Source organism: Lepus europaeus, assembly GCF_033115175.1.
Source record: "Lepus europaeus isolate LE1 chromosome 21 unlocalized genomic scaffold, mLepTim1.pri SUPER_21_unloc_9, whole genome shotgun sequence".
NCBI classification, from domain to species: Eukaryota; Metazoa; Chordata; class Mammalia; order Lagomorpha; family Leporidae; genus Lepus; species Lepus europaeus.
The window spans coordinates 21,547-49,274 of record NW_026909014.1 but is presented as its reverse complement, the minus strand read 5'-3'; the positions used below and the strand labels follow the sequence as shown (position 1 = coordinate 49,274).

Sequence of the window (27,728 nt, the reverse complement as noted above, 5' to 3'; positions counted from 1 at the left end):
GGGGGTGGAGAGTGGCAGGAAGCCCACAGAGAAAGGAGGTGTGCGGGGAAAGCAAACGCAAAATGCCTGACTAGTTCACTCCATGAGTAATCAACCCTGAACAATTGAGGAACTGACTTGTCACTGCGAGAGTCTCAGTGTGGAGCAGCCGCTGCTGGAAGGCAGGGCCCAGACAGAAGGGCTTGGCAGGGTTTGGAGAGAGGACCCTGGATCTGCAGAACCGAGGCTGGGCTGAGGGCCTGGGAGGCTTGGGGATGTTTTTATGACATTTTCAACCATAAGGGCCAAGGCATCCCCTGGCTAGGGAAGGTGGCGGCCAGGGGAGGCGAGGCGGCCGGAGGGGAGCAATATTTCTCTCCCAACAGTAAACAAGTGCTGAATAAACCCCAGAAATGACACCCAGAGAGCGTCTGTGGGAGGCTCCGGAGCTGCTTGTCTTCAAAGAGTTATTGGTTTTGTTCAGGCTTCATCTGATGCTTGCTTAAAAAAAATTAGGTTTTGTTTCCCCTCTCACCGCAGTCTGGAGGGAAGAATCAGCACCCAGCAGTTGTCTCGTGCCATCATTTAGCCGCCAGTGAACAAACTGACAGCGACCGGGCTCAGTAAACAGATGGTGGAGTGGCGAGACCCAGCCAACTCCACGCTGCCTCCTGGGGGGGGGGGGCTGTCCGCTGGGGGGCGCTGTCTCATCCCCAGGCCGCAGGGACCCCAGGCTGTGTCTTCGTGGTGGTCTAGTTTGTGAGTGCATCGTACGCACAGATGTGCAAGAGCAGCGGTCAGGAGCTTGCCTTGCCGGGGTGAGGGTGGGCAGCGCCGTGAGGAAGCTGTTCGGGAAGCCCATATCCCCTAGCTAGGTGCCTCGGTTCGAGTCCCAGCTCTGCTCCCAGCTCCAGCTTCCTGCTAAGGCAGCAAGTGATGGCTCCAGTACTTGGGTCCCTGCCACCCACGTGAGAGATCCTGATGGAGTTCCAGGCTCCTGGCTTCAGCCTGGCCCAGGCCCCTGCTGTTGAGAGCATTTGGGGGAGTGGATGAGAGATTCCTCTCTCTCTGTCTCTCTCCTCTGCCTTTCAAATACATGAAATAAATAAATAGAGAAAGAGAGGGAAGAGAAGAGAGAGAGAGAGAGAGCTGACTCTGCCCCTGGCATGCACGAGCTGGAAGCCCTGGGGCGGGGTCTCCGTTCCTCCGACCTCTGTTTCTGCAGCTGTAAGGTGGGGAAATTCTCGTTGCAGCTATGGCTGCTTTGTGTGACAGTAGCCACTCATTGCTCTGGTTTCCCAGGCTGCTTTGCCCTTGGATTGGCCACTGGACCAGACTGACCAGTTGGGTACGAGAGGAAGAGATAGATGTCACTTCTGGGCTGGGGTGAGTGAGTCTGCAGCATCGCTTTCCTATCTGAGGGACTTTAAGCAATTCTTGGGAAATTGAATGTAAAGATAAGTTTATTATGGTGCAGAAAAAAAAATTGAAATCCATGCATAGAGGGATCTCCAAAAAGTCCATGGGAAATGAGTATTATGAAAAAGCTCTGTGGGTTTCAACATCTTTGCACCAAAATAAATGTCTCTTGGAATTCCATTTCCCACCAACTTTTTGAGGAACCCGTGTGTGGCACAGCTAATGCTACGGAAAGGGCCTGGGTCCCTGAGACACTGAATGGAGGAGAGGCAGGCTGACGAGGCAGCTGACAAAGAAGCCTCCATGACGTGGAGCTGTTTCTCCCAGCAGCCAGTGCGAGCTACCCAAACACATACGGCAGTACTGCCTGCAGAGTTACTGTGGAACATGAAATGAGAAAGGCGGGGCTTCTACAGAAAATGCTTGCTAATGTCAGCTAGGCGGATGAATGTGTTGACTTGTGCAGTCCGCGTCGTGGGCCAGCCATGATGGTTAGCAGTGCTTGTGAAAGCCTACTTGGGGCTGCGCACTGCACCCAGTGCATACTGTAGTCAGATAGAAAGGACTCAATCATTCGCTCCACCAGTGTTTGTTAGACCCTGGTGTGCAGCAGGCATCGTGGTGCATGGTGGGGACGTGCCCAGCATTAGGGTGCCACAGGTTTAGTTACCCAGTCCAGCTCCCCGCTGATGCTCCAGGGAAAGCAGCAGAGGATGGCCCAAGTGCTTGGGGCTCTGTCACCCATGAGGAGACCATGATGGAGTTCTGGGCTCCTGGCTTTGGTCTGGCCCAGGCCTGACTGTTGTGGGTGTTTGGGGAGGGAACTGGCAGACAGAAGATCTTTCTTTGCCCGTCTGTCCGTCTCTCATCTCTATCTCCGCCTTTCAAATAAAAATGAAAATAAATAAGGCCTGGGGTTGTGGCACATTGGGGTAAGCTGCTGCTTGTGATGCCGGCAAGCTGTACTGGGCCCTAGCTACTCTCCTTTCGATCCAGTTGCCTGCCGTGTGCCTGGGAAGCAGGACATAGAGGCCCTAGTACCTGAGTTCTTGCAACCCACTCAGGAGACCAGGATGGAGCTCGTGGCTCCCAGCTTTGGCCTGGCTCAGCCCTGGCTGTTTGCAGCCATTTGGGGAGTGACCGAGCAGATGAAAGATCTCTCTGTCTGTTTCTCTGTCTGTGTCACTCTACCTTCCAAATAAGTAAACACATCTTATAAGATATACAACTGAAGATAGGAAAGAAGGGTTTAGAAAGTCAGTTCTTAACTCTTAAATTGTTTGCAAACTACTGAGAGATATATGAGGGAATTTTAAAAAGTTCATGGGGACAAAAACTGGAATTAAAAATGTTTATTTTGGTGCAAAAAAGGTTTTGAAGCCTGTGCATAGTTTTTCCATAACACACATTTTCCATGAACTTTTTGAAGACCCCACGGGTACGGAGACACATAATTCAAATGCCGAGTGACAAGAGTCATGAAGCGGGGTCTTCAGCATCACGGAATCTGCCTGGGAGAATCAGGGAGGACTTCATGGAGGAGGGGGCTGTAGAGGTCAGCCTCGAAGGTTTGGGTAGGAATTGGGCACAGGGATGGATCCGTCTGATGGGAGGCGAGAGGTGCTTCAGTAGCTGGAGCCATGGGCAGCTGTAATGGGTGGAGTGACGTCCCTCTTGTCCACCGTGTCCATATCATAAACACCAGGAGTTGGCACCGTGTTGCTTGCCCGGGGTTGAGAGGGATGCTTTTCAGAGGTGACCACATGGAGGGGTTGAGATGGAGAGGCCGTCCCAGCTGATCCAAATGGGCTCCGTCCTTGTCTCATGGAGAACTTTCCCAGCTGTCATCAGAGCAAGAGGCGCATCTGTGAAGAAGAGAGATGGGCAGGGGTGGCTTCCAGAGGGGAGGCAGGAAGGCAAAGAATGGGGGTGGCCTGGGGCGGCCAGAAAGGGCAAGGAGGTGGCACGTGCCCTGGAGCGGCCATGTGGGAACAGGGTGGTGCTGAATCCTTGGTGCTGGCCAGTGAGGCGGTAGAGTTTGAAGATGCAAACTTTGTATTGGCAAAGCCATCACGTTGGTGACAAGTTGTTACAGTGGCAGTGGACAGCGGATACAGTGTCTGGTGGGGGAATGTCAGGAGCCCACCCTGGACAGGAGGGGCCCTGGGGGCATTCAGTCCACCACAGCCGAGGGCCTTGGGTTTCAGTAGGGGGCCCCGTCTTTTGTGTAGAGTTAGCATTCGGTATAACTATTCATATTCTGGGTTAATATTCTGAGAGAGAGAGCTGTCTTGTTCATTTTAATGAAGGTGAATCTTCCAAAAATTGAATGTACATTTCTGATTTAATTAATGGAAATTTAGGTTATTTCCAACCCTTTGCTATTAAAATCAGGCTGTGACGAATGATCTTGACCTTGTGTCATTATGCGCACGTGGCAGATGAATTCCAAGAAACGAAACTGCGGTGTCACAGAGAACAGGCACCTGTAGGAGTCTGTGTGTTAAGGCAGGAGCATCCCAGTGGGAAGGCAGGCGACTGGAGGCTCCCGGATGGAAGGTGGCACATCTCAGCTCTGCAGATGTTCCTGCCACTGATGGAGGCAGGGAGGCTGGTGAGAGGCTGGGGCCGTGGAGCTGGAGAGAGAGGTGAGTGTGTGTGCATGCGTGTGCGTGTGTGCATGCGTGTGTGTATGTGTGAGAGAAGGAGTGCGAGAGGGAAAGGGGCAAGGAGAGGCAGGAAGGTGTGCAGGACTGGCCGGCATGGGTGAGTGTAAGCTGATTTTCTGGTGTTGCCTTTATTCTAATCAGCACGAGAGCTGCTTCTTCAGTGGTGCTGGGTTAGAGCACCCATGGGGCTGGGTCCCACGTCTAGGTTCACCTGCCAGGCCTGAGTTCTACTCTCCATTCTGTTCCGTCTGGTCCTTTTGGCTCTGGCTGGGTTAGCTAAGGGACTTTGCTGCTTTCTGGAAGGAGGAAGAGATTGTGCTGTCACTGTCTCTAAGTGGGCGTGTCCAGTATTAGATTTCTTCTAAGGAACACGCTGTGACTGGCGTCTGCCCATCTGAGTTGTGCTGCTTGTGTGGTTTTTACATGAAGATGTTACAACCACGAAGCCTCCAATGGCTTAATTTTGGTAGTGTGTTGATGTAGGCTCCATGGTGTTTTTACACCATGAATTGTTTCTATTCTTTACTGAATTTGATCAGGATTCGGCTCCACAGACACATAAACCCCTTAGTCTTATGATAGTGGGTCATGGTTTAACGGTTGGTGGATGACTTGAGGGTGGACAGCTGATCTAATCATGGTGCCTGGGAAATGTTTAGGTGATTGGGGCTTACCCTGGGAGAAGGCAGTTCCCCCAAGAGGCTTGGTTATCGAAACCCTGTGTCTCTCTGCTTCCTGGCTTGCTGTTGGGTCCCTGTCTGCACAGACACCAGCTGAATGGGTCTGTCCGATCTTGTACTGTGAACCTCCAAAAACATAAGCTGAAATAAACCTTCTTCCTTCCTAAGGAGCACCTTGCAGGCATTTTAGTTCAAGTAATGGAAAGCTGACTCACGCCCCCTGGAGCCACCAGGATGTCAGTGTCAGCTGGTTTTTTAAGGGATGGCTCCTGCCTTCCTTATTCTCCTGTCAACAGCCACCTGTGCCTTGGGACCTGAATGGGGGCTCACTGGCTGTGCATTTTCCTGGAAGGCTCCCCGGGAGTGAGTCTCCCCCGAGAGGATCCCCTGTGCCTGTTTCGTCCCTTCCTCTCCCCGAGGACAGGCTGGGGACCAGTGCTGCTTGGGCTGCCTGGTGGTGCCTGTGCTTGGAGAGGCTACAGGAGGATCCTGAATAGAAAATAATACAATTTGAAGTGAGGAACTTTGGCTGCCAACTCCAGGGCAGCCGGCCAGAAGATTCTCTCTCTCTCTCTTCCTGTGTCTGTTTGGGATACTTGTAACTCTAAAAATATCCATGGCTGCTGTGTACACTCGGGCAGGCTGAGCACTGCACGACTCCAGGGAACGTCACTGGTAGAAACCTTGATGTGAGTTGTGCACCCGTGTGGAGTGGGGACCCTGCAAGCTCTTGGCTTGGAATGGAGCCCAGAAGCGGAGAACTCACCCAGCCCTAGCCTCGCCCAGACTTCGGCCATTTTTATGTCACCTTCAGAAATTAATTCCTGTTCTGCTAGGATTGTTTGGTTGTTGTTGCTCCCCATTGGCTCATGTTTGCCTTACGTAAGGACGTTTGAGAGGGAAGCTTCATATCGCGATTTGAAGTGGAAAACCAGAACAAGTTGCCATCGAGTAAAGAAACATAGACACATGCATCTTGTGTGTGCGTGCATGTGCACGTGTGCACGTGTGTATGTAAAGCAGAGATGATCCTACCGAAGTCTAGCTGGCTATGTCGGCCTTTTCTCACCCCTGTTACAATGGGTGCGATGGTAGGGGCAGGCTGGCGCAGAGCTGCAGGTTCTCCTGGAAGTGACCTGCAGGGTTGGGAGGGACAGAACAGTGACTGGCACCCCAGGAAGGCAGTGAGCGTAACTGAACGCCAACAATCCCCCAGGATGATTCCCCCCTCTCCCAACAAGGCACCCGAGGAAACCCTGGCCCATCCCCATGCTCCGCATGGTGGTCCACGCCTTTCCTAGCCTTGCTCCCTTGGGAAGTTGAATGCCACCGAGAGGAGCTTTTCTGAGGCTGGGCTGTTCTTCGATTGCTTGGACAGGTCTGTCGGGTTTGGTGCTGCCTCCTGGGTCCAAGCAGAATCAATGGCTTCCTTTCTATAAACTCTGAAATAAAGCATGAGGGCCCTGGAGCTAGAGGGCCTGCCTCCATCACATACTATGTCTGTGCTCTCTAGTAAAATCCTTAACCTCCTCGCACCTCAGTTTCTCCTTTCGTGCAATGGGAATAATAATAGTAGGTCCTGCACCTGCTGTGAGAATTAGACCAGCGAATGCACATGGAACTCGGGAACAGCACTGGGTCCATGGTACGCTCTTGGTCTCGGCCACTATTAGCGTTTTTGTAGCCAGGAATTGTGGGGCCCTTACCCTAGATCACGAGACTCAGGACTTGGCTGCCAGCTTCAGCTTGATGCCTGATGGGTGAGCTCTGAACACGCAGGCCTCCCTGCTGTTTGGCTTCTCCACCAGAAATGAGGGCGGTGCCTAATGATCGCCACTCCCTCCACCACCTGTAGCAGAGCTGGGGCGGGGGTCCCCCAGGAAAAGAGCAGGGAGGCATTGCTGGCCGTCATCTCACAGCGTCGCCGGAGTAGATCTGAGAAGGACTAGACAAGGGCCCCCTCTGTCCTCTCTCCTTGTAATTGCAGAAAGTGCTTTCGCAGAGTGAGGCTGGACGGCTCGGGAGGGATCCCTGAGAGTGACAGAAAGGGGTGGAGAGGCGGGTGCTGGCCAAGACGCTGCCTCGGAGCCTCCCATGTTGGTGTCCAGCTTCTGAGTCCAGCTCCCTGCCCGTGTGCACCCTGGGAGGCAGCAGATGACGGCCCAAGCACTTGGGTCACTGCCACCCGCGAGGGAGACTCTGATGGAGCTGCAGGTCCCTGGCTTTAGCCTGGCCCAGCCCTGGCTGTTGTGACCATCTGGGGAGCAAATCAGCAGATGCAAGACCTCTCTCTGTCTCCCTCTCTCTCTCAGCCTTTCAAATAAATAAATAAATAAATGGTTTTTTAAAAAAGAGCAGAAATAAGACTGAGATATTGGAGAAAGAGATTTGCCTTGCTGTAACCAAACCCAACATATGGGTGGCATAAAAAAAATCACAATATCCTTTATTTATTATGCCTCCTTAAAAGACGATGATAATAATAGTCAATGCATACTGAGTCTTTACCATTTATTAAGTGTGAAGGGAACCCCAAAATCTTCATGGAAAATGGCATTAAAGGAGCAGATCATTTTGAAATCAGTGCATACAAGGGATCATGAGAAAGTTCACTGAAAATGCATATTATAAAAAAAAATTGTGTGTAGATTTCAATGCTTTTTTTTTTTTTTTTTTTGCACCAAAAAAGAGAAGAGAAACGAGCCCTACTGTCATCTGAGCCAGCAACAGTCCCCTTGGCTTAACTTCCCGGCGTGAGCCAACTGGAAGGGAGACACGGCCACACTCCCTCCAAGGCTTGGGACGGCGCCCGCGAGTACTCGCCAGACATTTGCCACCTGGAGTTTCAGGCGCCTCAGGAAGCATCCAGGAGTCTTCCTTCCATAGTCAACAGGGACCTGATGGACAACTCCACCCTGGAAGCGCAACTCAAAACAGCGTTGCAAGCCGAAGCCCTCCTGCTAGAACCAGCGACGCCACAGGCAACGAAATGCCACGGAAGACAGAACTCACTTTGAGAAGCGGGGTTAAATTCCAGCACGACGAGGGTGTCCGGGCCCTGCGGGGGACGTCCACCTGCCTCCCGGTCCTCAGGAGCATCCTTGTCCCCAGTGGACAGAGGGCAGTCACCTCCAGGACAGCCCTCGGGCTCAGGCTCGGGCTCAGAGGTGACGTCTTCTTCGATAGAGTCCTAGTCATTGCTGGGACAATCCCCCTGTCTCCTCTGTGCGTTTGCACTGAGTTCCAGGCTTCTTCTCAGCTCCTGCCAAAAGCCAGGAAGAGAGATGCACAGTGAGATAAGGCACTTGGCGGGCCGTTCTTCTGAAAGTCATTTGAACCAAAGATCTGTTTCCAGCGCACTCACCTTCCACAAGGTCAAAACCAAGAGCAGAGGAAAGCCAGCGACTCTCTGGCCAGAGCAGTGTTCACAGTACCAATGGCGGTGTTTGTATACCTGAGATGCTGTGTGTGTGTGTGTGTGTGTGAGAGAGAGAGAGAGAGAGAGAAAGAGGGATGACCCTTAGGCTTGGTAAAACAGACTGTCGGGGAGGGCTTTTGCATTTGGTACTCAGCTTATATCATTGCTTGAGACACCTCTATCCCCTATTGGAGTGCCTGGTTCGAGTCTCGGCTCCTCTGCTTCTGCTCCAGCTTCCTGGTACTGCACACCCTGGGAGGCAGCAGGTGATGGCTCAAGTACTTGGATCCCTGCCACCCACACAGGAGACCCAGATGGAGTTCCAAGCTCCTGGATTTGGCCTGGCCCAGCCACAGGTGTGGTGAGCATCTGGGGGAGTGAACCAGTAGATGGAAGACCTCGCTGTGTCTTTCAAATAAAAGTGAAAATAACTAGATAAATGCATACTTAGAAACACAAACATACATACAAACATAAACTCATACAAAACAGATTGTGGAGACCTATCCTCAGATTCTCTAACTCAGTGGGGCCTGAGAATTTACATTTCTAAGAAGCCAATGATGCTCAGGCTGCTGGTCCCAGAAGCCAGCTCTGCAAATGAAATCCCAAGGGCCTCCAAACGACCCTGAAAGTGCAGCCGGTGAGACGCCGGCAGGGAGCTGCTGGTGGCTGTCCTGCCTCTAGCAGGGTGCGGCACAGCATCTAAATGTGAAATGTCAGAACATTTCCCACTTGACTGTAACTGCCTGCGGATTTTTTTTTTTTTTAACAATGCTTTTGTCTTCTTGGGATTATAGGCCAAGCGTTAATATTTTTACTTTAGAACTTAACTATTAACTGCTGGATAAAACAAATGTTTATGTTTCTTTTTTCTTCCTGAGACTGTAGGTCAGGCATTAAGAACTATACTTAGAGTGACCAGAAAAATGTAGCATCCAAACCAGGACATTTCTCTGAAAGGGGAAAAAAAGGCTTGGTTAAATTTGTGATGAGATGAAAGAGGATAAACTGAACAGCCAGGGAGAGCCAGTACGTGGAGTCAACCTAGCTCTACTAGCCCTATAGCCCTTGTCGTATCTATCATACTTCTGGAGAAATGAGAATCAATCGGTGAAGGCTTGATGATTGACCAATAAACCTTTATATTTATGGTAGGCTGAATAATGGCTCCTCAAAGATACTTAGATTCTAATCTCTAGAACTTGTCAGTCAGAGAAGGCTTAGGAGGAAGTGAACTCCATATAGAAAACCTGAAATATGTCAGGGAAATCATCCTAAAATGACTGCTTGATAGAAAGACAGACATTGGGGCCGGCACTGTGGTATAGTGGGGTAAAGCTGCTGCCTGCTGTGCCAGCCTCCCATATTGGTGCCGCTTTGAGTCCCGGCTGCTCCACTTCTGATCCAGCTCTCTGCTATGGCCTGGAAAGCAGTAGAAGATGGCCCAAGTGCTTGGACCCCTACACTCATGTGGGTGACCTAGATGAAGCTCCTGGCTCCTGGCTTCAGCTCTGCCCATCCCTGGCTGTTGTGGCCATCTGGGGAGTGAACCAGTGGATGGGAGACCTCCCTCCCTCTCCCCCCCACCCCTCTCTCTGCCTCTGCTTCTCTGTAACTCTACCTTTCAAACTAATTAGATAATTAATTGAAATACAGACATCAAAGGTGCCGCTGTTGAGGGCTCAGGTCCGGGGAACCGGAAACTGGGGGAGAGGGAACCCTGCTAGGCGGCAGCAAAGCCCTCACGGAACTGTGCCTGCAGTTACAGGCTAAGCACACTGGTAAGTGATGAGCCTGGAAATGTACTCAGCAGGTTTCCACGGAAGGTGTTGAAGTTGCTTCTACCAGCTGAGAGTAGGAGGCAAGAGCAGAGAGACTGGAGGAAGAGCTGCTAAGGGAAGAGGAACTAGGATTTGACGATTTGGGCGACTCTCAGCTGGTCCAGGCTGCAAAAAGATGTGATGATTAGGAGCTTCGCTGTCAGAAAGTGTGCTCTGGCAGAAAATCAAGTGGGTGGTGCACTACCTGTGGCTAGAATCCCAGGAGGGACCAAAGTTCAGAGTGTCCAAGTACATAGTGGGCTCTTTGTCCAAGAGATAGACGGGGCCCACCGATCTCCGTCAGATCACTCTTAGAGGATTCCCAATTAGGCTCACAGCAGACTTCTCATCAGAAACCCTACAAGCTAGAAGGGAATGGCGAGACATAGCCCAGGTACTAAGAGAGAAAAACTGCCAGCCCAGAATATTATATCCTGCAAAGCTCTCATTTGTGAATGAAGGTGAAATTAAGACTTTTCATAGCAAACAGAAACTGAAAGAATTTGTTGCCACTCATCCTGCCCTGCAAAAGATGCTTAAAGATGTGTTACACACAGAAACACAGAAACATGGTCACCAATATGAAAGAAGGTAAAGGAAGGAAACCTCACAGCAAAAGATCACAGGAAGCTCAATTTCTCTTTGACATAGAATTAAACTCTGATGCTCTGTTAAAGCAATGTGTTAAAGTAATCTATTATGTTCTCTTGATGTCTGTTAAATTCTAATTGTTCAAAAACAGCTGAATTTTTATTAAGAGCTATGGGTTATTTAAATATGTGCTTTTTTCAAAAATTTGAATAATCACCTTGTAACAATGATCAAATTTGGTCTATGTTATGTCATGATTTTAAGAAATCTTATTTCAACCAGATATTTTGGATTTTGAGCCTTCTTGGCATTCTTGACAGGCATTCAAAAAATCAAAGTTTCAAACAATCTGGTCTCTAAAATTTCCAGTAAATGCTGGACTTTGGTTTTTCCAGTTTGGGCCCAACTGAAAAAATCGAAGGACCTATGTCTCTCATCTTATAGAGACACCAACTAATCAGTCTATTTGGAGTATATTAGAAGTACTGTCAAGATGTGATGTGGTACCAGACTTTAAGTTTCTATAATGGAAAATGCTATTAATACAAATGTTTGAGAATTAAAAAGTCTAATGATCTTGTGTTACTAAACATGATAGTTATCTTAATGAGAAAGCCCCAGAGGCTTAAAGGGTTAAATACTTGTAAAATCCTACAGGTGCTTTCAAAAATACTGTGAAGTAAGCAAGTGCCTCTTGGTGGTTGATGAGTTTATAATTTTAAACATGGCGACTTAAAGTCTTTTGTCATCCACAGTTATATATGATCTGCTGCTCATAAAACTAAAGCGTTGTTGGTTCTGTGTTTAGCTGTCCTCCTATAGGTTCCTATGGACTTTTTCCAGCCACTTATATTGTATTCAGTACTTTGGGATGGCTCTATAAACAGATGAAGCCAATAATGTATTAACAGTACCAACTGAGAGAAAGTATGGTTAACTGAGGTTACTAAAAAGAAAAAGCAATTCAAATCAATTGGCAATCTACAAAAAGAGTTAAAGATTTTAAAAGCTATTATTAAAATTGATATATTGGTCTATTATGCTATATTATATGTGTGTACATATTGTATGTCCACATGGGAAAATTTTATTAAGAGTTTTATTTTAAATGGCTTATAGATAAGATTGTCCATAAATTTAAGCTGCTAAAATCAATCAAAGATACATTTTAATTTGTGGGACCTGAATCTGTGTATCATATGTTTTAGACTTGTTGGTAGAAACCTTAGAAAAACTACTACAGAACATGCCTGTGACTATAGACTTGTAGTTCAGGCCACCGAAGATTAGAGATGGGACACGGGCACTCCCTTGACTTGCATCGTCTGGTCTGCTTTAACACAAACCAGGAGGAAAAGAAAGCTCGGCATCAGAAGCAATGGGTGGCAGGCCTATTAATGGCTGATCTGTACAGTGATCTGCCCTCAAGGAGACCCAACAGGCCAGTCCACTGCAGTGGCTTTCAATGTGGTAAGCCTGGGCTTCAGCAGAAGTCAGCTTGTGAAGAGCCCTGGCAGCTCTGCCAAGAGTTGGATCACTGGAAATGGACCTGCCCTGGAGTCGAAGGATGCCCAGGTCAGAGCCACAGATCTTATTGGCTCTAAGCTGAAAAGCCCTTCACTCAGCCCAACTTCCAAAGGGACCACTGCAGCTGAGGGGATGGTCAAGTAGGGTCAGCAACATTGCAGGCAGAACTGTAAATTTCTTGTTAGAGATGCCACCTGCCTTTACCTGGCCAGCTCTCCTCCCAGGCCAGCCAAGTAATGAAAGTCAACAGAGTGCCTTCCCCTAGGAGGTTCACACCTCCCTTAGGATGTACCCCATGTGAAGAGATAGATAGGTCTGGGCCTCTGAACTTACAAGGCCTAAAGCCCACCAGATTATTATCAAGCCCCTTCCATCAGGTTCTATTTGCCTCTCAATCAGAAAACTTAATTGTAGCTTAGACAGCACCTTGCTTAGCTCCTCTAATAATGACTCTGTCCTTTGTTCTAGGCCCTGTCTAGTGCACTTGGGCCTCATTCCTTTGTAATCATAACCTCTACTCTACCACCAATGGCTCTACTCCCAACCTGTGTGTACTGATGGTCCTCTTCCCCACTTAATGCTGTATAATTGTTCAAACCTGGTAAATGCCACTCTTAGGATCATTGGTTACTATCCTCACTCTGTCTTTTATGACCTTGTCTAAATATGATCAGAGTCAGCAAACTTGGAAGGCTTCCATAGCCTTGGCAACTCATGATGACAGCCTAGGATGGTTACTGGCACCATAAACTAGAGTGTCAATTTGTTGGGTCAACAACAGGAGCCACTGTGCACTTGCTCCTCATGTGGGATCTCTGTCTTTAATGTGCTGTACATTGTGATTTAATGCTATAACTAGTACTCAAACAGTATGTTTCATTTTGTGTTTCTATGTGGGTGCAAACTGTTGAAATCTTTATACTAAATTGATCTTCTGTATATAAAGAGAATTGAAAATGAATCTTGATGCAAATGGAAGGGGAGAGGGAACGGGAGAGGGGAGGGTTGCGGGTGGGAGGGAAGTTATGGGGGGGGGGGAAGCCATTGTAATCCATAAGCTGTACACTGGAAATTTATATTCATTAAATAAAAGTTTAAAAAAAATGCAAAAAAAAAAAAAAAAAAAAAGATGAGTACTCTATGCCCCCTCCGGATCCACTTCTGTATGTAGGGTATGAGAATTTACATTTTTAATAAGCAGCCCCAGCGATTCTGATATGGGTGGTCTGGAACTGTATTTTAAGAATCTCTAAGCTAGATAACAATAACTAAGGGCTTGATTTAGCAGATGTGCTGAGAACTTTGTGCCCAAAAGAGAATGATTATTCTTTTAAAATATCATAGAGGATTCATAAAAATGATCTGGTTGACCACAAACAAAACCTTAAGAAAGGGACCAGCGCTGTGGTGCAGTACATTAATCCTCCACCTGCAGTGCCAGCATCCCACGTGGGCACCAGTTCGGGTCCCGGCTGCTCCTCTTCCGATCCAACTCTCTGCTATGGCCTGGGAGAGCAGTAGAGGATGGTCTGAGAGCTTGGGCCCCTGCACCCGTGTGGGAGACCCGGAAGAAGCACCTGACTCCTGGCTTCAGAATGGCATAGCTCTGGCCGTTGCAGCCATTTGGGGAGTGAACCAGTGGATGGAAGACCTTTCTCTCTGTCTCTGTCTCTATCTGTAACTCTACCTCTCAAATAAATAAATTGGTTAAAAAAAAAAAAAAGCCTTAGTAAACTCCAGGAAGATACAAACAGGCCATTCTCTGATTACAATGTAGTAAAAATGAGAAATTAACACAAAAGGATAGTAAAAAATCAAACAAAAACTATTTACTGGGCCGGCGCCATGGCTCAGTAGGCTAATCCTCCGCCTTGTGGCGCCGGCACACCGGGTTCTAGTCCCGGTCGGGGTGCCGGATTCTGTCCCGGTTGCCCCTCTTCTAGGCCAGCTCTCTGCTGTGGCCAAGGAGTGCAGTGGAGGATGGCCCAAGTGCTTGGGCCCTGCACCCCATGGGAGACCAGGAGAAGCACCTGGCTCCTGCCTTTGGAACAGCGCGGTGCGCCGGCCATAGCGCGCCTACCGCGGCGGCCATTGGAGGGTGAACCAACGGCAAAAAGGAAGACCTTTCTCTCTGTCTCCCTGTACTGTCCACTCTGCCTGTCTAAAATAAATTTAAAAAAAAAAAGAATGAACATTATTCGAAAATCTGAAAATAACAAATGCTATAAATATAAATATCATTATTTAAAAAAAAAACTATTTACTTAGAATGTTTAGAAAAATTTCCCTAAACATGGATAAGAAAAACAAACCCTGAAGTCACAAACCAATTAGAAATAAAAGACAATGAAAGCACTACACAGTAAAATTTGTGAGGCAAGGACAAAGCTATACAAAGAGGAAAATGTATAACCTTAAAATTCATACGCTAGGAGACTGAAAATAAATATAATTTATGAACCAGGATTACAGGGGTGAGGGTGGAAAATCCTAAAATTAAAGCAGAAATTAAACCCGTATTTTACTCAGTTTTCCTCTGAGCCGTGTGAATATTGTTTAACAAGAAAGCATTTACATATTGAGTGTTATTTTAAAAAGGCTACAAAATGATGTGAAAATGCCTAAGAACTCTAAGTAGACTACACATGCAGGCCATAAAGAAGATGCTCCATTCTCACATCAGTTCAGAGGTCATTACGTCATAGAGTTTGTTAGGCAGTTTCACATTATTTTGTAGCCTTTTTTATAACATCTAATACAAAAGTATTAATAATATTCAAGGGACTGGTGTTGTGGCATAGCAGGTAAAGCTGCTGCCTGTGACACCGGCATCCCATATGGGCGCCGGTTCTAGTCCTGGCTGCTCCACTTCTGATCCAGCTCTCTGCTATGGCCTGGGAAAGCAGTAGAAGATGGCTCAAGTGCTTGGGCCCCTGCACCCACATGGGAGACCCGGAAGAAGCTCCTGGCTGCTGGCTTCAGATCAGTGCAGCTCCGGCCGTTGCAGTCATCTGGGGAGTGAACCAGCGGATGGAAGACCTCTCTCTCTCTCTCTCTCTCTCTCTCCCCCTCTCTCAAAATAAACAAATCTTTAAAAAAAAAAAAACAGTCAAACAACTCAGAAGAAAACTGAGCAAAATACAGAAAGCTCTCTCCACCCTCTGGTCCACCAGATCCGGCCTTCTGTTTTTCCACACTTCATGACTTATCATCCGTTTATTCATGTGTCTATTGCTCTATCTCATGTCATTTCTGCTTTTACCTTACCCTCTCCTCCACCCTCAGCCTTGCAACTTGGCTCCTGAAGTCAAATGTTTAATGAAGACCAGAACGCGCTTAATCCTGCGGGGCTTGTATTTCTACATGGTGACAGCTGGCTACCACTGTCCTGCACAGCCCTCTCCACTGCCCACCAGACCATGCCCTGGGCCAGGTTTGTTACTTGTTACACACCTAACTGCTTTTTTTTTTTTTTAAGATTTTATTTATGTATTTGAGAGGTAGTTACAGAGAGAGAGGGAGAGAGGGAAAGACAGAGAGAAAGGTCTTCCATCTGCTAGTTCACTCCATTGCTAGTTCACTCCCCAGATGGCCACAATGGCCAGAGCTGAGCCGATCCGAAGCCAGGAGCCAGGAGCTTCTTCCAGGTCTCCCACGTGGGTGCAGGGGCCCAAGGACTCGGGCCATCTTCCACTGTTTTCCTAAACCATAGCAGAGAGCTGGATCGGAAGTGGAGCATCCGGGACTCGTATCAGCACCCGTATAGGATGCCGGCACTGCAGGCGGTGGCTTTACCCACTCGTGTGATTTAAAAGTCTTTTAGGGCAGACATTCCATCTAGCAATTCCGACCCCCACATCCCACATGGGAGGGCCTGGGTTTGTTGCCTGGTTCTGCTCCCCATTCCAGCTTCCAGCTAACAATACACACCCTGGGAGGCAGCAGCTAAGGACCGAGTACTTGGGTCCCTGGTCACCCACGTAGGAGACTCGGAATGAGTTCCCAGCAGCCAGCTTCAGCCTGGCACGGCCCTGGTTGTTGCCAGCATTTGGGGAATGCACCAGCAGATGGGAGATTTCTGTCTGTCTCCCTCTGTCTCTCAAGTAAATGAAATAAAATGCCTAAAACGGTTCTTTGAAATTATCATCATGTGCCCCAAATTCCAATATTTCAGAATCCAAAATGTATCTCTCAACTGACTCCTCTACCAGAAGCAGCACAAAAATCTTTGTCGTTTTACGGGTCCTGATTCATGGTTTGGCAAATACTGTCACTATAATTATAACATAGTGATGTGATGATTGAACTCGGCTTGTGTGGGCTGGCCAGGATGTCTAACCAACAACTCCCTCCCTCCCTCCCTCATTGATTCAATCAATCAACTATTCAATTCATTTGCTTAACAAAGATTTGCATACTCCCTCTATGCCAGGCACTTTTCTAGGGACCAGAAACACGGCAGCTCATCTCTGTTCTCTATAAAGCTTAGATCTGGATCGGGGAGGAATGTTTCAGGCCCTAAATGTATACCTTACAAATGACCTACAGAAATAGACCACAGGGTGCCGGCATGGGCATGGTGGTACAGTGAGTGAAGCCACCTCTTGCAGTGTTGGCATCCTATGTGGGCACTGGTTCGAGTCTGGCTGCTCTACTTCTGATCCAACTTTCTGCTATAGCCTAGGCAAGCAGTGGAAGATGGCACAAGTGCTTGGGTCCCTGCACTCATGTGGGGGACCTGGAAGAAGCTCCTGGCTTCTGGCTTCGGCCTGGCCCAGCCTGACTGTTGCAGCCATTTGGGGAATGAACCAGCATATGGAGGATTCTTTCTCTCTCTTTCTGCTCCTGCCTCTCCTGACTTTGAAATAAATAATCTTTTAAAGAAAATAGCTCTTGGGTGGGTAAGGGCTCCATGAACTATGATGTATCCTCTACTCTATGGCTATTATCATACAGGAATAGGGTTTTCCTTTAAACTTGACCCAGAATTTATGACTTCAGACCTGGCAGGCATAGGAAACATAACCTAACCTCCCAAAACCTCCAGAGGACTGTGTGACTTGGCCAAGGTCTCCAGGCTTGCTGAGTCTAGGCCACTTGCTGTCTACTCCCCCAGGTAGGAACTGCAAGTCCAATGCCTTCAGAAGATGTAAGGTGATATAAAACATCCAGGGGAGTGGTGGCGTGGAGACCAGGGACAACTTGAGACGCGTGCTCAGAATAAGTTTCCTAATTCGCAATAAAGCAGCACCAGCGATGAGCTCAGCTCCCCGCCAGGATGGCTTACAGGTCTGGGGGCTGAGGCTGGCCCTGTTAGTCCAGGTCCAGGTCTGAGCCCTGCCCTGTGGCCATACCCCCTCCCACTGAGCACTCATTTCTGTATTTCGGCATATCTTTTCCAAGCCCTAAGAATTTTTTAAAAATTTTAAAAAGGCTTTCCTACATGCCTCTATTTTCTCCGGATTATTTTCCCTCAAGTTTGAGCCATATTTTGAATGTGACCAAAGTTAAAAAAGAAAAAAAAATTAACTGACACATTAATGCCTTCACATGACACAACATTAATTTTTTTTAATTTATCTAAGTTTACCTTTTTTAATAGTAAAGACATAGATTAATTTTATATGAAAATGTCTCAGGAATATCTCAGGACTTTCTTGCCTTCTAGAATGTACAGTAAGGGTGGGTGTTTGCATTGTGGCTAGGATGCTGCCTGGTTCGTGTCCCACCTCCCCTGCTTCATACCAGCTCCCTGCTCATGTGGACCCTGGGAAGCAGCAGACGACGGCTCAAGTACTTGGGTCCCTGCCACTTACAAAAGAGAATCAGATGGAGCTACAAGCTCCTAGCTTTGGCCTGGTTCATCCCTGGCTGTGGTAGGCATTTGGGGGAATGAACCAGTGGACAGAAGAACTCTATTTTTGTCTCACTCTTTCCATCTCTTTAACTTTCAAATAAAATTTAAATAAATAAGTAACTTTTAAAAAGATGTATTTATTTATTTGAAAGGCAGAGTTACAGATAGGGAGAGAGGGAGAGTCAGAGAGAGAAGTCTTTTCCATCTACTGGTTCATTCCCCAAATGGCCGCAATGGGCAGAGCTGGGCTGATGTAAAGCCAGGAGCAAGAGCTTCTTCTGGGTCACCCACACTGGGGCAGGGCCCAAGCACTTGGGCCATCTTCTACTGATTTCCCAGGCCACAGCAGAGTGCTGGATCAGAAGAAGATCAGCCAGGACTCGAACCGGCACCCATTTGGGATGCTAGCACCACAGATGGAGGCTTAACCTACTACACCACAGCACTAACCCAATAAGTAAATTTTAAAAGTTCTGTAGTTCCCCCATACATGGGCGATGTGTTCTAGGACCCCCAGTGGATCTCTTTAAACCACCAAACTCTATATATACTATATTTCTCCTTATACATACATACCCAAGATAAAGCATAATTTATAAATTAGGCACAAATAAGAGATTAATACAGCAACTAACAATCAAATAGAACAACTATAACCATATGCTGTAATAACAGTTCTATGAATGCGCTTTCTCTTGCATGTGCTATACCTCAATGGTCAATCTGATAACTGAGACAGCCCCCAAGGAGTAACAGATGGGCAGCACAGACAGCGTGGATGCGTGGACAAAGAGATGATCCCCACCCACCCACCAGGCGGGACAGAAGGGGACAGTGTGAGTTCTTGTCCCGCTACTCAGAACAGCATGCAACTGAAAACTGATGAACTGTTTATTTCTGGAATGTTCCATGTATTATTTTCACACCTCAGCTGACCTCAGATAACTGGAACCATGGAAAGTGAAACCACAGATAAGAGGGAAATTGCTGTAGCTTGAAGTCATTTAGTCTTTTCTTGATACTAATGGTCAGTGATTTGTGTAGAAGTTGACCTATAGTGAGACGTTGTCAACAGCAATTTTTTTTTCTTGTCTATGTTTTTCTGTGACTTCATCTCCCACCTGAATTTCCAGAAGTGTAGGATATGGTTCCAAAGAGCAGGGCAGACCCTGCCCCCAACCCTCCCCTGTGAACCTCTGTGGATCTGTGTTGTTTTCACACTTTTTAGTCATCCTAATTTGGCATGACGCAGAAGAGTTGTTAACTTTGATTTTTAAACATCTTTCTTCTGTAGTTCCCCAAATCCAAGCCACAGAGTTCAAAGTACTCGGAAAATGTTCCTTCCATGTGAGGTGTGCTCTAATCTTCGGCTGCTGGATCAAAATCCCTGGCAGCTCTTTTGTCAAAAAATGTGTTACCTTTTAGACACCAATTCTGTTAGCTCAAAAACCAGCCTAAAATATGCAACATTAAAATTTTTATTTATTTTTATTTCATTTGAAGGCAGAGAGAGAGAGAGAGAGGGAGAGAGAGAGAGAGAGGCAGACACATAGAGATCTTCCATCCACTTGGGTTTACTCCCCAAGTGCCTATAAAAGCTGGGGTTGGGCCAGGCCACAGCCAGGAGCCAGGACCTCAATGTAGGTCTCCCCTGGGGGGTGGCAGGGATCACCATCCGGTGCCTCCCAGGTGCACACCAGCAGGAAGGTGGAACTGGATGTGGGGGCAGGACTGGAACCACAACTCTCTGGTAAGGGCTGTGGGGGTACCACGCAGTGTCTTAAGCACTGTGCCAAATGCCAGGCCCTAAGATCTCGTCTTTAGCAAACATCCCAAGTGGTGCCTGTGCGTGTCAGATCTTGAGGACCGCCGCTCTCCTTTCCTTCTAACCGTGGTTCTCGAACACTGCTGCAAAGCCAGACTCGTGGGAGGGACAGGACAGAGTCCCAATCAGAACCTCCAAGGGACAGGCCCGGCACGGTCGTGTTTTCCGTGATTGTTTTTTTGCTCTAGATTTGGAGCTGCTTGTGCCATTTCACGCACAGTTTGTAAGGAGCAATCCGGAGAGGTCCCATCTATCCTCGGCCCAGTTTCTTGTCAGGGTAATGTCTTGTAACAACAGTAGTACATCATCACAACTGGGAAACTGGCATTGATACACATTCCTAGTAGGTGGTTAAACTACGTCTCTCCTCTCACTTGCCTTGTGCCTCTGCTTCTACTGATATACCTCTTTTTTTTTTTTTTTTTTTTTGACAGGCAGAGTGGATAGTGAGAGAGAGAGAGACAGAGAGAAAGGTCTTCCTTTTTGCCGTTGGTTCACCCTCCAATGGCTGCCGCAGCCAGCACACCGCTCTGATCCAAAGGCAGGAGCCAGGTGCTTTTCCTGGTCTCCCATGGGGTGCAGGGCCCAAGCACTTGGGCCATCCTCCACTGCACTCCCTGGCCACAGCAGAGAGCTGGCCTGGAAGAGGGGCAACCGGGACAGAATCCGGCACCCCGACCGGGACTAGAACCTGGTGTGCCGGCACCGCAAGGCGGAGGATTAGCCTGTTGAGCCATGGCGCCGGCCATATACCTCATTTCTTTAATGTGCTAGTGTTGTATTTAATTTTACTTATTTATTTGAGAGACAGAGAGAGAGAGAGATAGCCAGAAAGAGAAATCCCAAACAGTCCAGGGGCTGAAGCCAGAAGCCAAGAATTCAGTCCCATGTGGGTGGCCGGAACTCAGTCACCTGAGCCACCCTGGTGCCTCCCAAGGTCTGCATTAGCAGGAAGTTGAATCCAGAGCAGAGCTGCGCCTCTTGGTGTTACAATACGGGATGCAGGCAGGCAACCTCACCTATGTCCTAACTGCTCTGCAAAATGCCTAACCTGCTTTTTTTTCCCTTTCTATTTTGAAACCATGTAAAAGCACAGAAAATTGATCATGATCGTATAATTAACACCCAGATACCCCTAGCCTGCGTTCGCCAATTACCATGTTGCCACATTCGTCCCCTGCTTTCCCCTCTTCCGTGTTATATACATAACCTTCATTCTGACCCATTGACGCATGGCTGCTGACCACACAACCCCTCATGCCTGCACTCTTCAGTGTCCCAAGCACAGGACATTCACTCGTCACAAGGCTACCGTTAGGCTTCGCCGACAGCCTGGGGGTCCCCTAGAAGCCCATGAGTTGAAGGCTTGGTCCCTAAAGCCTTAGGTAAATGGTCAACGGATTAAGGGGGGAGACTGGATACAATTCTGGAGTCCAAAGGTGGGTCTTCTAGGAGGTCCTTTGGGTGTGGCCTTGGGAGAGGCCTGGCTATCAGCTGACTTCAGCCTAGCTTCTCTTTCTCTTCCTCACTCCCCACAGGCTCCCCCCTCCATACGTGTCCCACCACTATCAGGTGCCACACTAATGAGGCCCTGAGATCTTGGACTGTGAATGGCCCAAACCGCAAGCTGAAGTGAGCTTTCTTCCTTCCCGAGTAGCTCCTCTCACGTCTCTAGGTTGTAGTAACAAAAGCTGAGTAATATAGCCATGGTACCATGAATGCATGCAGGAAATGTAATGTTGATGCAGTATCATTTTCAAGGCCTTGTGAATTTCGGGAAACCACCCTTCAGTGGAGCAATTCCTCTGACCACGTTGCAGGAGGGTGAACTCGCTGTACCTACCTTTCATCGGGTGCGGCCCCAAGCCTTTCTCAGGTCTCAGGCCACTGGTGTCTGCAAAGACCCCAGGCCAGTTGGTTTGTAAGCTGTCCTTCAACTTGGGTCTGTCTGGTTGTTTCCTCATCGGGTTTCATTTTTGAAAAACATTTTTCATCTACATTCTCAGCTACGGCTTCACTGGGGAGCTATTTGGCTAAGGAGAGGTTCCCTCTGTTATGGCTTAAACACTGTGAAGCCGGCGCCGTGGCTCAATAGGCTAATCCTCCTTCTTGCGGCGCCGGCACACCGGGTTCTAGTCCCAGTTGGGGTGCCGGATTCTGTCCCGGTTGCCCCTCTTCCAGGCCAGCTCTCTGCTGTGGCCCAGGAGTGCAGAGGAGTATGGCCCAAGTGCTTGGGCCCTGCACCCCATGGGAGACCAGGAGAAACACCTGGCTCCTGTCATCGGATCAGCGCAGTGCGCCGGCCGCAGCGGCCATTGGAGGGTGAACCAACGGCAAAGGAAGACCTTTCTCTCTGTCTCTCTCTCTCACTATCCACTCTGCCTGTCAAAAAAATAAATAAATAAAATAAAAAAATAAATAAAACACTGTGAAGCCTAACTGATGGATGGCTACCTCTGAGCACCTCACCCCCAGGCAGAAGATCGATAATATTCACAACAGACTGTGGCACAACCTCAAGCAAATGCAGGCCTGGGTCGTTCCCAGCCTGTCACTGCTCATTCCAAGGAACAGGGAATCGTGGTGCCCGGGGTTTCTCTGAGGCCTGAGTGAACAACATCACTTCTTCCTTCTTCAATTTTTTCAAACTGTAACATGGAGCCGGAGTTTCTTCTAGGTCTCCCATGTGGGTACAGGAACCCAAGTACCTGGGCCATCCCCCAATGCTGTCTCAGGCACATTAGCAGGGAGCTGGATCAGAAGTGGAGCAGCCAGGACATAACCGGCACCCACTTGGGATTCCAGCGTGGCAGGCCAGCGGCTTAACCTGCTACGCCACGATGCTTGTCCTGATAGTTAGCATTTAACTCTCAGGTCTGATGTAGTGATGGATGGTACATCCTCAATGTGGTGCTTAGCACTCAGTACACGTTCATGTACTGTGAGCTCTTGCTCTCATTTTTAAAACCATCATGAAGAAAAGGCAACTGACAGGAGAAATTATTTGTAAACTATACAACTGATAAAGGATTAATAATCAGAGTATATAAAGAGATCAAGAAACTCAAAAACAATAAAGCAAACAACTCAGTTAAGAAATGGGGAAAGGACTTGAATAGGCATTTTTCAAAAGAGGAAATCCAAATGCCCAACAGACACATGAAAAAAAGGTTCAGGATCACAAACTATCAGGGAAATGCAAATCAAAACCACAATGAGGCTTCACCTCACCCCAGTCAGAATGACTTTCATACAGAAATCAACAAACAACAAATGCTGGTGAGGATGTCAGGAAAAAGGTACCCTAATCCACTGTTGGTGGGAATATAAACTGGTATAGCCACAATGGAAGACAGTATGGAGATAACTCAGAAATCTGAATATCAACCTACCATATGACCCAGCCATCCCACTCCTGGGAATTTATCCAAGGAAAATGAAATCAGCATATTAAAGAGTGATCTGTACCCCCATGTTAATTTCAGCTCAATTTGCAATAGCTAAGACATGGAATCAACCCGAATGCCTATCAATTGAAGATCAGATAAAGAAATTATGGGATATGTACACCATGGAATACTACACAATGGTTAAAAAAAAAAGAAATCCTGTCATTTGCAACAAAATGAATGCAACTGGAAAACATCATACTTAGTGAAATAAGCCAGTGCTAAAAGGACAAATTCCATCTCTTCTCCCTGATCTGTGATAACTAATGGAGCACCTAAAAGGTAATCTATAGAAATGAAATTGACACTTTGAGATGCAATGACTTTGTATAGCCTTTGTCTCAACTGTTAATGAACAGTTTTTTTCATACTATTTGTCGAACTCTTTACTTAGTACAGAGTTAACCGTATGTGCGTAAAGTTAATTGAAAATAGATCTTGGTGAGGCCGGCACTGTGGTATAAGCAGGTAAAGCTGCTGCCTGCAGCACCAGCATCCCACATGGGCACCAGTTTGAGTCCTGGCTGCTCCACTTCCAATCCAGCTCCCTGCTAATATGCCCGAGAAAGCAGCAGAGGATGGCCCAAGTCCTTGGACCCCTGCACTCACATGGGAGACTGGGAAGCAGCTCCTGGCTCCTGGCTTCTGCTAGCCCAGCCCTGCCCTGCTCCTTGAGGCCATTTGGAGAGTGAACCAATGGATGGAAGATTCTTTGTCTCACCTCTCTCTCTCTCTCTCTGTAACTCTGCCTTTCAAATAAATAAATAAATCTTTTTAAAAAGAAAACAAATCTTAGTAAAAAATAAGAATGGGAATAGTAGAGTGAGGAGGAAGAAAGGTGGGAGTGTTGGTTGGGAGGGTGGGTATGGTTGGAAGGATCACCATGTTCCTAAAGTTGTATTTATGAAATGCATGAAGTTTGTATTCTTTAAATCAAAAGTTTCTGGGGGGAAAAAAACATTGCCAAAAAAAAATTCATGTGTTTTAAGTCTTCTGGTGGGCAGGCCAGAGTTTTTTCTGTTAGAGCCAAATCCTTTTGTTAATCTATGTGGTTGTCACAGAAGCTCTCGTGGGGCCCATCTTCTGCCCCAGCAGCTTGGCTATGGGAGAAGTGCTGGCAACTTCCTGCTTAGGGTGCTGGGACTCCACCTTACCATTACACCCTGAGAAGTTAAAAGGATTCTTTCTCTGTACTGCTGGGAGGGTCAGGCCCTTGTAGGTTCAGAAGGGAGAAATTAAAGTCACAGGGTGTGGTGCCATAGAGACAAGCACAGAGACCTAGGCATGGTAGAAGCAGCCTACAGTCCTGAAGATATGAGGGAGGCATCATTCTTCTTTTGGGGCCCCTGCCTCCCCTCTCTGTCTCCTCACCCTCTGCTCTCACTCCCAAAGGTGAACTGATTGCACTCTTGCTGTCCCGGCGCCACTGCAGGCACAGCCAATACCAACACCAGGATTCAAACTCATGCTACCAACTCCCAAAACAGCGCTCTGACCCAATGAACTGCATGATGGTTGGGGGAGTGCTGGCATGGAAAGATAGCTATGGGATGTTGTCAAGTAAATAAAGTACAATCATCAAATGGCATGGATAGTACAATCCCTTTATATTATGGTAATATTTTTTTTTTTACAAAGGTACCCAGTTAAGGGTTATTACATGGTAGTCCCAAATGGCAGAAGTATCCAAGCAATGGAACTGCCTTAAAAGTGGTCCCTCAGGGGTAGGTGTCCCGCACAGTGGTTAAGCTGCTGCTTGGGATGCCCACATCCCATATCAGAGTCCTGGGTTCGAGTCCTGACTCTGCTTTTGATTCCAGCTTCCTGCTCATGTGCACCCTGGAAGGCAGTGGTGATGACTCAAGTACCTCAATCCCTGACACCCACCTGGGAAACCCAGGTGGGAGTTCTGGGATCCTGGATTCAGCTTGGCCCAGCTCTGGCTGTTGTAGACATTTGGAAAGCAAACCTGTGAATGGAAGATCTCTTTGTCTCCGCCTTTCAAATCAAACTAAATAGATAGATGAATAAATACAATATTATGAAAAAGCAATCCCGCATTTTTCAAGAATCACTGTTGAAATGGATGAAGGACAACTGCAGAGATTTGCTACAGGGCCCTGTGGGGTGGGGTGCGCTGATCACAGGGGACAGATGCTTGGCCCTGAGAGCTGTATGCATCTGTAATGACGTTGAATGGTGATCGTGGGAAGACCCCTGGGCCGCCAGCTCCAGAACCCACACGATGGGAACAGACTCCTGAAGGTTTCCAGGAGACGTCCATGGGATGGGGGTCACACCTTCCCCTTATTTCTCTTGCTCTTGGATAACTCCACTGGGGGAACATCAGGGGACCGGGACATCCCTGGTTGACTTTCCTTAGGTGCAAGGACACCTTTCATTTTTAGTCTGGAGGGTTTAAACCAGCTGACTCACAGTCAGTGAGAGCCCCACATCATCCCAGCCCTCAAGCCCTGTGCAACCTGATCCATGCCTGCTTCCCTGGCCGCACCTCCTCTTCCTCACCGTGCCCCCGCTCTGTAACCACGCTGGCCTCCTTGCCAGCGTTCCACCTCGGGCCTCTGCACCTGCTCCTCCAGGGGCCTGGATGCTCTGCTCTGCGTGGCTCACTCTCTCCCTTCTTATGGTCTCTACCACGATATCACCTCAGCTCTCTTTCTTAGAAGTCCCCACCACCTCCTGATCTATACTCATTTACCATCTTTTTATAATTCTTTTATTTTGAAAGGCAGAGACCCAGAAGATATGGACATACAACACACACACACACACACACACCAATGCCCACAACAGCTGGGGCTGAGCCAGGCCAAAGAAGCCAGGAGCCAGGAACTCCACCTGGATCTTCCACATGGGTGGCAGGGACCCAACTACTTGAGTCCTCACCTGCTCCCTCGCCTTCCAGGGTGCTCGACAGCAGAAAGCTAGAATCAGGAACAGAGCTTGAACTCAAGACCAGGCACTCTGCTGTGGGATGCAGGTGTCAAGTGGCATTTTTTTTTTTTTGAAGTTTTATTTTATTTATTTGAAAGAGTTACAAAGAAAGGCAAAGCCAGAGAGAGAGAGGGTTCTTCCATCTGCTGGTTTACTCCCCAAATGACCGCAACAGTCAGAGCTGCACTGATCTGAAGCTAGGAACCAGGAGCTTCTTCCGGGCCTCCCATGTGGGTGCAGGGGCCCAAGCACTTGGGCCGTCTTCTGCTTTCCCAGGCCATAGCAGAGAGCTGGATCAGAAGTGGAGCAGCCAGGACTCGAACCAGTGCCCATATGGGATGCCGGCACTGCAGGCAGTGGCTTTACCCACTATGCCACAGTGCCAGCCCCTCCTAAGTGGCATTTTAACAGCTGTACCAGATGCCTGCCCCATCATCCGTCTTATCTGCAGTGTTGAGAACTTGGTGGTGGGGACTGCGGCACACCGGGGAACACACACCTGTCCAAGGGGACACCCGCTCCCCAGCCCCACTCATTGCTATCGTAGAAGAAAGTGGCTCCTAAGCCTTCTGATTTTTCAGCGCAAGCCCCTGGCTCAGGCTTTCACACAGCATCTCCTGAGTCTTAAATGTCAGCTAGGAAATCACATCTTTGAAAAGCACCGTGCAGGTCGGCGGGGTGGAGGCCAGGAGAACATGTCTGCAGCACACAGGTTTGTGAACGCACAGCCACGGGGAAATTGAAGTTCACGGAGGGTCTGATTGAAGGCAAAGAGGCCGGTGTGTTTCAACAGCGAGGGTCGGAAGACAAGTACCTCCGCGGACACGCATTTCCTATTGCTCCATTGTGGGCTGCGCTTGCAAACAGTGAGAGGCGGCTGAGTGTGTGTGCCCACGCTTTCTTTTTCTTTCCCTATTCCATCTGCATCCCTGAAGGCTTCTGCCATCCCCGGAAAACTAGTGCTGCCATTTGCCTCTTTTATTTAGCAGGAAATTTCCAAGGGGAAATGGACTGTGAAGCCTTAAGGAGAGCCCCCTCAAGATGGGGTTTTTGGAAAAAGGGAGAGAAAGAAATACAATCAAGCACTCACAGGGAAGAAAATGAAATGCTGGCAGAGCAGCAGCCATGCCAATTCTGAGCAGGTGCACAGAGGAACACTAACGGAACCCAGGAGCAGGTGAGGGAGCCTTATGGGGCAGGGAGCTTGGGAGCTTGCGTAGGAGGGACTGCGGGCTCACCGCACAGCAGGTGCTGGATGCCTGGCCGACGGCAGACTGCTACAGCCCCTTGTCTGCAGGGCACACACGCATACTGGGGCATGGACGCGAGGCCGGCCCTGCGGCAGGTGCAACGTGGCTGAGGATCAGCCTCCCCAACAGACGAAGGCAAACGCACGGCTCCGTTTGCTCACTCTGATTCTGAGCAGAGGACAAAAGCATACTGTGTGTGTGTGCATGTGTGTGTTGTGTGGCCGGAGTTTTCAAGTCGACGAAGACCACAGCTTTTCCTACTGCTCAATTCCCGTTTCACCGGTGG

At 48.3% G+C, this 27,728-nt stretch overlaps 1 protein-coding gene and 1 long non-coding RNA gene across 5 annotated transcripts in view; one reads left to right on the top strand and one right to left on the bottom strand.

Annotated features, from left to right (window-relative positions):
* LOC133754355 (general transcription factor 3C polypeptide 1-like) overlaps positions 1-27,373 on the top strand; it is a 91,943-nt gene extending 64,570 nt beyond the window's left edge. The window contains exon 7 of one of the 4 annotated variants that reach the window (XM_062184840.1): positions 27,179-27,373. In XM_062184840.1, coding sequence (XP_062040824.1) covers positions 27,179-27,330 — 152 coding nt within the window. In that variant the 3' untranslated portion in view covers positions 27,331-27,373. Of the gene's footprint in view, positions 1-1,281; positions 1,354-7,436; positions 7,880-27,178 lie in introns of those variants that run through there. The other 3 variants (XM_062184841.1, XM_062184845.1, XM_062184844.1) reach the window with 3 other exon arrangements.
* LOC133754356 (uncharacterized) overlaps positions 7,919-27,728 on the bottom strand; it is a 33,763-nt gene continuing 13,953 nt past the window's right edge. Inside the window, exon 3 of the long non-coding RNA XR_009865224.1 lies at positions 7,919-8,009. This is a non-coding gene — a long non-coding RNA (uncharacterized LOC133754356). The remainder of the gene's footprint in view (positions 8,010-27,728) is intronic.